The 9,950-nt window shown below is 36.0% G+C and overlaps 1 protein-coding gene across 1 annotated transcript in view; it reads left to right on the forward strand.

Moving 5' to 3' along the window:
* The first annotated feature begins 7,475 nt into the window (after nt 1–7,475).
* Nucleotides 7,476–9,950, forward strand: part of IRAG1 (inositol 1,4,5-triphosphate receptor associated 1) — a 42,123-nt gene continuing 39,648 nt past the window's right edge. Inside the window, exon 1 of the mRNA XM_009635397.2 lies at nt 7,476–7,544. Coding sequence (XP_009633692.1) covers nt 7,476–7,544 — 69 coding nt within the window. The remainder of the gene's footprint in view (nt 7,545–9,950) is intronic.

Consider the following 9,950-nt stretch of genomic DNA (forward strand, 5'->3'; position numbering starts at 1 on the left):
GTGTAGCAAAGGTTTGTTATATGGCTTTGGAAGACAATTTCCAGTGAGGTAAGGGATCTACTATAATTAAAATTTTATATTTCTAACTGGTTCATTGTTGGGGAGCTTTCTCTAAATAAGGATTTGAGCATAAACCTTTAAGCTCAGTGAAATATATAGGTGGCTTTTACTGTTATGTTTTGAATGATTGAACATATGGCTTCATATTCACTTCAGTTTCTTCTACTTTATGAAGAAGCTTCCTAGCTTCGTGAGTACTTGGAGAGCAGTAAAAGAACAAAACAGACTATGTAGGTAGCAAAAAAAAAAGGAAATCGATACATGTATTGTTTTCTCATGGCCATACTAGTTCTCTGCTCTGCAGAGAATGCCTTAAAAGCGACCCTGGAAACAGCTGCCAGTTAAACTAATGTAACTGTATTTCATCCTGGATGCAAGCCATTGAATGAGGGGGAACAGATGGGTAAAAGCTTCCAGGTCTGGAATCCCTGAGAAAGCACCACCTCCCTTTGGTTCTCCTGCCACAGCTGTCCTGCTGTGTCCAGCACGGGATGTGGGGAGCGCCAGGTTCTTGCAGTGGCATTACTGGGGAGAAGCCTCTGCTCCAAGAACCTCACAGATCTGTCATTTCCCATAACTCACTTATCTGTCCTTTCCATACAAGAGCTGGGTCCAGTATCTTAGGCACATAATTAACCAGATAAAGTTATATCAATGCAACGTTGTCTTAAGCCGATTAGTTCAAAGAAAACCCTAGAATGAATAAAAACTACAAAAGAATCGGAACACAGTTTTTGTCAACTTGTATGCAGTTCTTAAGACCATTTGTTTTCATGGGGAGGTAATGCTACTTATAACCTTATTTCCTTAAATTGTTTTTAGTCTGCAGTAAAGCAAAAATTGAAAACAAAGACTTTTCATCCAAACAAGAGTAATTAATAAAAATCTGATTCATGAAATATTAACTCCTAATTTCTCCTAAAAAAGTGGAATCCGGAAACTTTTGGGCTGCTGAAATACTTACCTTAAAAGAAAAAAAACTTTTTTTTTTTTTTTAATCTGGGTCTAGTAGTCTAAAAAGTTATGTTAAAATAATTGTCTGTGAGTGAAATCGGGCCCAATTGATTTTTCTCTTAATTTATCAGGGAAAAGCCTAAAGCTGGGACCAGAATGGGTCCTACTGGAGTTAAATACATAACTCCCAGAAAACATTACCTGTTAAACTCTGTGGGAGTGAGTTATCAGATTTCTTTTAACTCCAATGTAACATTTTAGATATATAACCAAACCAAATGTCCTATTGTAGGAGTTGTTCTTGTTGGTAATGGACCAGCATCACCTCTCACCCCCAACCTTTTTGTTTTCCAGTCTCGGCAGAGTGTCATAACTAGCCATTACTAAAGATATTCTCCCAAGTGCTCCCAATGTAAAGCACTGTAAAGCAAGTCCTATATGGGTAGCTTGTGGTCCTGAGCAAGACTGTACCAACTAGGTTTGAGACACAGAAGTTTTTAGAAGCTGGGGGATATTTGCTGTATTCCTCTTATGCTTTTGTTAGTTTCTTCCTTTAAACTATTTTTGTGACAGAATTATTTACATTTATCCCATGTCTCTGAGGTTGCAACCTGGAAGTGTTCTGATTGTCAAGAAGTACTAAGTCACTCAGAAATTAGTTTCAGTATTTCTCAGAATGAAAACAGATGCTTTGAATTCACACAGTAGTTGTATACACCTTGCATGCCCCAGTGGTGGTGTTCTGTATCTTATAAACACAAACACCACTTTGTCTTCCAGATTTTACCTTGTACGGTTGTATGGGTGTTAATGTGGGTAGAACTCAGATCATTACTGTAATCACACAGGTGCCTTATATTAGTCTAGAGGCTATGACTGTGTTTTGGTAAACTGACTGAAGCAGTATCCTAATATCTTGCAAACTTAAGTATTTAATATGAGAGACCACTCTCATCATAGAAATTAGATGCAGTAGGAAACAGTCAACTTTTTTCTGTGTTGCAGACAATAGAGTCTTCCAATTTTCATGTAGTATCTATTGTCACATAGGGTAAGAATGAGCCAGCTTTGGTTGTGGTTTGGGGTTTTCTTCTTTTCCAGTGAATTTTTCTATAAACAAAAATTTTGAAGTCCTAGTACAAAATATTAAAGGTTTTCTATTAAGATATTCTGGATCTGGTTTTATAGGCTTTGTTTGTTTTGTTGTGGTGGTGTTTTTAAAATTTTTTGAGATAGCTAATGTATGCCAACAAACTTTGTGTATCTTAAATACTATAACCATGCTTTGTGTTTGAAAACTTATTCTTTGGTACAAACATAAGAAAAACACCCTGTTTTGCTCACACTTGGTTTGAATGAAATAAGTTTAGCGTTTTTAAAGTACTTCAAAGCTGCAAAATCTAATTCAAAATGCTACATGAATTCCATATGCTTTTACAGCTATACAAAAGGAGTGCAAAAAGATACCTTTCTAATATGGCAATGTTTTACAACCACTTTGCAGCACAACAAAGAAAAGAGTTACAAAAAGCAGCTCAGAATTGTGCAGTTCAGCTGTGTTCATGAGAATGCAACTCCCATTGTTGACAAATGAGAGCTGCTTGACTTGACTTCAGGCAGCATGAGGTCAAGAAATATTAATAAAATGCTTTCTTAACTGCTTATTTCTGCTTTTTTTTAATATATCCTTGTTGTGACGTGACAGAGCATTTGAGGTCAACTACCAAGTGATCAGTGTAGATGGAGTAAAGCACCTTTAAGCCTTCACAAACACGGTACTCAGCTGTGACTCACATAGGGTAAGTTAACTGATTATACTTAGCTTTCTCTACTATGGTAAAATGAGTGCAGAGAGAACACACTGAAAGCCAAGGGCCTCTAAATACTTTTCCCTTTTATGGAATAGAGCTCCCAGATCACCATTTCCTGGAGATTGTACTCTAAGCCTACACAGTGGTAAAAGAAAGTTCTCTGCATTCACTGATCTATATCTGACTACAAATTTGAGCTCAAGGGATCATTTTTTTCCTAACTATTTTAAGCATTAAGTTTACAATAACAGACCAAAACATTAAAAAGCACTCCATCCTCCTTTCTTTCTTTTTCTACTTGTTTTCTTTACATTGTCTCATCTCAGTGTGGGAATAAGCAGAATCTGTGGATAGGTAATGTGTTCTTTTTTTTTAAAACTCATTTTGTAGGTGCAAAAGGCTCGTGCAGACTAAGATTGTAGATCTTCGCCTACATCCAGTCGTCTTGTGACATGTGAGTTAATCTCTACAAGTATTTAATTTTAAAAGGTAATTTTAAAGCTCATGCAGTTTCTAAAAGACTGGAATTTTTGGAGAGGATTATCATTTATGCTGATAAAACACAACAATAAGTTCATGACGTTCTTTGATAGGATAGAGGTAGGACAGATAGAGTTTGATGAATGCCTAACAAAAGAAAAACCAGAATCTTGAAATTGTCTTAGTGACTAGGATGTTAACATGTTCTTATGCACCTTGACTGTTTCTAAAGTGCAAATGCATTTTTTATCTATGCTTTCAGTATCTTCAGGGACAATAATTACAGTTTCAGTTGGTACCTCACTGTATTGCATGTATTGTTAACATATCATTTCCTTCTTTGACTGAAACATGTTTATGCTTGTGGAAAGCAGATAAAGCTGGCAAAGCTAATGGCAGCATGATTCCAAAGGCTGTTCAGATGAGCCAGGCTTAGAACCAGGATAGATGTGCTCTCCGCACAGGATTCAGTAAAGGCCATAAGCTGTTTTTGTAGATAGAGGTGTGAATTTCTGTAGGTTCTAAGGCTGTACTCCTCCCTAATACTCTACTGAAGAAGAAAAAAAATGTACCTTCCAGGGAAATAAATTTTCCAAGACATGTCTGTCTTTTCTTTCCACATTTGTGAGATGCAGATAAGCTCCTCTAATGTTTGTTAGAGTGTTCTCAGGAAGCCCCCCTTTTCTATATGTTTTGGCTCTCACTGACATTTACTGGGGCTATTTGAATTGCCTGATCAAATAGGCATAAGGTCACTTCAGTGATGGAAGAAGAACATTCATTCACTAGTATCTTAAGGTTCCATCATTTTTAAACATTCACCTTTCCTACTAGTATCAGAAGGCAGCAATTGATACAGAAAATGGCAGAACTCCTTGCACTGCATGGAGCAAGAAGGTGGCTCCATTGGTTATATCCATTTACATTTATAAGATGTGATATCTGAGCTGGTTAAGCATCATAAAGTCTTTAAGGGATCTGGACTACTGATGTTAAGAACACCGCACAGGTTAAAAGTAAGCTTTTAGATTGAAAAAAAAATAATTCAGGAGTTCTAAATCATATCATTTATGAAATGAATTATGTCCTTGTACATTTTGTTGAAATACCAATAAGCCTTTGCTTTGGCACCTTAGAGGACTGCAGCAGTGCAGTCAAGGTGGGTGAAGACCGCATTTGTTTTACGAAGCCTCAGAATATGAATAATAATATGCAAGCTTTCGCTGCTCCAATACAGTCCTCAACACTGGGGTTTTCTGGAGAGATATTAGGAAAAAATGGTAAGTCAGAAGAAGAAATTTTCCTACTGATCAGCACCACAAAGACTTGGAGCTTTTTCCTATTTGCAAGATAGCTCTGTAAGGAAGTCAGAATAAAGTTCTAATTGTGTCAGAGGCAGACTGAACTCAGTCCACTCCAAATCTGGGGGTTGTTAAGGTGGCGTAAAGTCGTCTTTCTACCCTCCATTCTCCCTTGGCTGTACTTTCTGTGCTGCATCTCTAAGACAACACAGCTCGGGATTTGTCCCTTTCTATTCTTAGACAAGCCTGCTGATTTTTTTTTTCCTTTAAAGTTTTTTTGCTTTTTCAATCTGAAAAATGAACTGAAACTTAATGTTCTTAATAGCTTTCTTGTTTCAATATGACTTGCATTTTTTTTAAGTTTAGTAGGTACTAGGAATTCAATTAAGACAGGAAATAAAATACTTTGGTGCAATAGCTTATACAACTCCATGTAGGACTGCAAATACACTTTGGCCATGACTTGAAACATTCCTGATATTTCAGGCCCAGCATTCTGTTGAGTTGAGCCTATCAGAACCATTATAAATTCCGAAGGCAAACACTAAGAGGGATTAATTAAAGAGCCAAATGTATATCTTCTCTTTTTTGTTTTTGTTTGAGTTCTTGCAAACTTAGAAGTTGTGTAGGATGCCAGGATTCTGTCACAGAGATGAAAAGCAAGTCCATATAACTTTTTTTTAGTTACCTCACTTCTATCTTGTCTTCATGTGTTGTTAATAGTTGGTGACTATTGTTTGATACAAAAATATTTCACTGTTGAAACACACTGATGTTTAATGCTACTGCTATCTGCCTAATCTCTGTGGGTTTATTAAAATATATGTCATCGTAAATGTCTGTTTTCCATCATGTGAGGGACTTTAAAGATATTTTGCCTTAATAGACGTTTTTAAATCTTATTTTTATTCATAGAAAGCTTCCTCTACTCTTTATTTCAAGTCAGAGGTGGGTAAAATCATGATACAAACATGAGCTTCTATTTATTGCAGTAGAGCTAGAAATTCACCCATAAAACAGGTTCCAAATGTCTGCAAAAGCTTGAAACATGCTGTTCCTACACTATATAATGCTCTGAAAAAAATTATACTTGCTGTTCAGAAAAAGTCTTGATCTTGGTCTTCATAATGATGTCATTTATGCTGCATCTTTTCCACTATCTTTATCAAACAACTTCAATGAAATAATTATTTTTTATGAACCCACTAATACTTGTGTAGAGATAATTTTTACAATCTATTAGTTCTGCATTAAATGTCATGTGAGGTGACCTTGTATTCCTCTTCTAGTAAAAGAGAAAATTAAGTTTCCCATATAATGTGAAATAAATCTAATAAAAGCATGGGTCTTAGCTGTTTCTGTAGTCCAAAGTTTTCACACATTCTGTAGGTTTTACAACACAGAATTTTTTCTGTGAAAGCTGAGGTGAGGAACTTGTTACTATTGAGGCTGCTTCAGGATTTCCTGTGAATGGTTTTATGTCTCTTCCCCCCCCCCCCCCCTTTTTTTTTTTTTTTAATCAACACAATTATTTTGACAATTTTAATTGTCAGCCTCAATTAACCGATGTGTTCCTGAATACTTTTCTTTGTCTGTGCCTGAAATGGAAGGGAAGACTGTTAATCTTACAACACTGTTAATGCCTTGAACTTCCAATCATCTCCCAATCTCAACCTCTTAGTTCCATCTGTCTGGATTTCCAGAAGAGTAAAAGACTTGAGATGTGATTAGTAATTCAGGTTTGGAAGGAGACAACATGTTTTGGAGGCTGAAGCTAGGCTTGTTGTGTATATTTATCTCCTTGGCACACTATTGAAGTTGTTCTATTACTGTTTGAGTGTATAGCTCCATTCTATACACAGTTGTGAATTAACTGTAAAGGCAATATACTTAGCTTCTGTCTGGACTCATAAGAGCTGTGTACCAGATTGTCTCTGATAACTGCATTGTCTGTCATCTGTAGGCACCACCAAGGAGTCGAATGATTTATTTATGAGGACTGCTCCTTAACTATCCGGTAGGTGTCATTGTAAGTCTTGTAATACACACACTATAGCTATAAGGATTAATACTTAACATTTCTAACCTTCAGACTACTGTAAAGGCTTTAATGATAATATCCTTGTAAAAGCAGTAGCTCCCGTTGTTACTAATAACAAGAATTTTCTTAGCTAATAGGCTGTGATTAATTTTTTTTTTTTTCCATTTGGGCATTACTGCTATTTTGCTTCGGAAGTGTCTTGCACAGTGTTGTCTTGTGCAGATATACACCAAGTCTTTGCATGATTCACCTTGGCCTTGCTCTTGCTCAGAGGAAGAGTGCCACCGTCTGGGTTTCCAGTTTTACTCCTTTCTTTGAGATCTGAGATCATGCTCTGTAGCATTAGGACTTTGTTAGTTAATAAAAGGTATGCCTTTTACCAGGTATGCCAGATACCCAGGATGCTGTCTCCTCCTTTGAGGATTTTTTAGAGAAGGTAGTTTGGTCACAGACAAAACAGTCACAGTAATGAAAAAAAAAAAAAATGTAAAGCAGAGGGAAGAGATGGAAATAGCAGCAAGAACAGAAGGTTGTCTATTTTGAATGCATTTACTAAGTTATACTTGACCTTGAAAGCTTTAGTTAATAAAACACAAGATAGCATTTTTAATTTTAAATCTTAATACTGTTTGTTATTGTAAAGTGATCTGAGTGTTAGAGCATAGAATTTTGAAGAAATTTGATTTGTATTTTTGGCATCTAACACAGCCTGCAGACCACAAGGCCTCTCAGCGCTTATGCCTTCAGGCTAACTTAAAACAGATATTCTCAGCAGTGCATGGTCCTGTTAGTCCACATTGCAGTTCCACGTGCTTCACACTATCCACCATGCCAACCTTACCTGAAGACAAGGGACAATCAAAAGAGGCACAACACAACCGTTCTTCTCCAGGCAAAGTAAGCACACTTACAAAGGTGTTTTCTGACACTTGTTGGAAACCTGAGGCTGAAACCTGTTTGTGTATATTTAGGAGTTTATAAAATAAATTCTAAATCATTGCTGTGTATTAGTGTGTGTTGATTAACTTAAGAAGCCATGAATGTTCTTTCAGGTGGTACTCTTAGAATTCTTGAAATATTTTACAGACTAAGCAATGAGAACTGAAGTTGCTCAAGCACTTGTTTATCAATTTTATCTGGGGACTTATATGTCTGTCTATTCTGAACCGTTTGTATCAGAGCTGTCCAAAAATGTCCTTTGTAATGTTATTACAGAAAACTTTAACCTTTGAGAAAACAACTTGGGATTGTACTTCTCAGTAGTCTTGGAACATCTAGTGTTGCCTTTACAGATACAGAAGATGCTATGCAATTTGCGTGTGTAAAAGATGGAAATCTGCTTTTTGGTTTGTAGTCTTTCTCAGTGCTTTATTTGCCACAGCAGCAGCTGAACATATACTGGAACTATGCAGAGAGCAGGTGGGTGCTCCTCAGCTGTATTCATCATTTTGCTACCCAAATTTGTGGCATCTACATGTTTTTACATCTTTATTTGCAGGTAATTTTTAGAAAATCAATAAGAGATGATCTTTCTCCCTTTTGAGTAATTTATACCACTGATAAATAGTAATTTTATGTTCTAATAAAGTGTGTGTGTGTGGTTGGGGGGGGGGATGTTAGCTTAGATGAAGTAAAGAACCTTACTGTGATTACAAAATTACAGGTTATCCAGATCATCCTGTTTTATGCAAACCAGTGTAAAGAAAGAGAGGATTTATAATCTGGCACATCCTCAGTTAAAAATGTATCACTGTCACTGGATTTGAGGACACTGTATCCTACACTGTAGGTGAAAACATCCGCTACTTTAACATTGTTGGAAAATATTGTCAGCAGTGAGCCCTACACTGATTTGTCATGCATTCCATCTAAATTGCACATTGTGATGAGTGTTAGTTTCCTGGCTTAAGATAAACACCCCAGATGGATGCAAGTTCATCACACTATTAGCTGAAAACATATATTAGGTCACAATTTTTTTATTTTTTTTAACTCACCCATATGAAGAGTATTTTAGTACAAAAGGTTTGCTGGATAAAACATATCCAAAGAGAAAAAAATATGAAAAGCTAGCAGACATCAATTAATCTAATCCTGAGTGTGCTTGTCAAATGGGAGAAGTAAAGATTTCTGACCACCTAATATAAAAAAAAAAATTTTAAATCCTTTTTAATACATTATATAGGCCTTTTAGAGGTGAGTCTTAAATGAACTATGATAACATGATAGTTTGTGAATCAGTTAACTGTGCAAAACATTTTGTTTTACATAAATTGGTGTTTTTTAGGGACAAAGTAAGAGTGGAAGGATTTTAACCAACACACTGCTCATGAGCCTACTTAAGTTACAGATTGCATCTAGCCAATGTTGTGAAAATTTCTTCTTGTTCATACCTGTTAACACTCTTGGGTCTTGCTGCAGTCCAAGTTCTACAGCATGACTATGTAATATGTGAAATAGCTTATCGTTGTAAGATAAGGACTTGCAAGCAAGGAGAGGGCATTAGAAGGAACTAATAACCAGTGGACTTGTTTTCTGGCATTGAACAAAACTTTCTAAGTCTGGAATCTCATCTGAAGTCCTGTCTGGTGTCTTAACAATTTCCTCATTGTTTCAGGAGATGCTTCCCCACCTTTTCCCTGCATGCACAAATGCACACACATTCACAAAACAGTTCTGAGAAAAAGAAAATGAACCTTACGTCACATGCAGCCTATGTTCACCATTCTGACTAACTCTAAACACCATTCATCAGCGTATTCATTAGTTCTGTGTTCCTGAGGGAAGTAGAAGTGGAATTCCGATTAAGACAGGTGGGAGGGCAGTTAGCCTAATTCCAAGAACTTTAGCCCCTTCTTTGAAATGTCTGAATTAAGACTATGTAGTAGAACTCTTAGTTTGTGTGCTGTCTTGTGACCGTAAGTATTGAACAATTTAAGTGTTTTATACAGAACCATTTCTTGTACCATAAATCATAGAACTTCATAGTCAGATGTAATTTTTAATAATTTCCATGTTTTAATTTAATTGGATTTATTTCACATAGAATAATATAATATTATAATATGCTTTCACTGATACTCTTAAAAACTGATTTCAGGTTTTTAGTTTAAAAATTTAATTCCTATACATGTAATGAGTACCTGCAGCAAAGAAAATTACATCTTTACCAGTTATGTTAAGATTTATAGTGGTCTATAAATCTCCTTAAACTGCCAGGGTTGGTTGTGAGCTGACATCTTTCCCTCTTTTTAATTTAAAAATCCCTATTTCTATTTCCAGCTTTCTCCTCTCTTTTTATCC

This window comes from Egretta garzetta, unplaced genomic scaffold, assembly GCF_000687185.1.
Source record: "Egretta garzetta isolate BGI_Z169 unplaced genomic scaffold, ASM68718v1 scaffold133, whole genome shotgun sequence".
Lineage (NCBI taxonomy): Eukaryota > Metazoa > Chordata > Aves > Pelecaniformes > Ardeidae > Egretta > Egretta garzetta.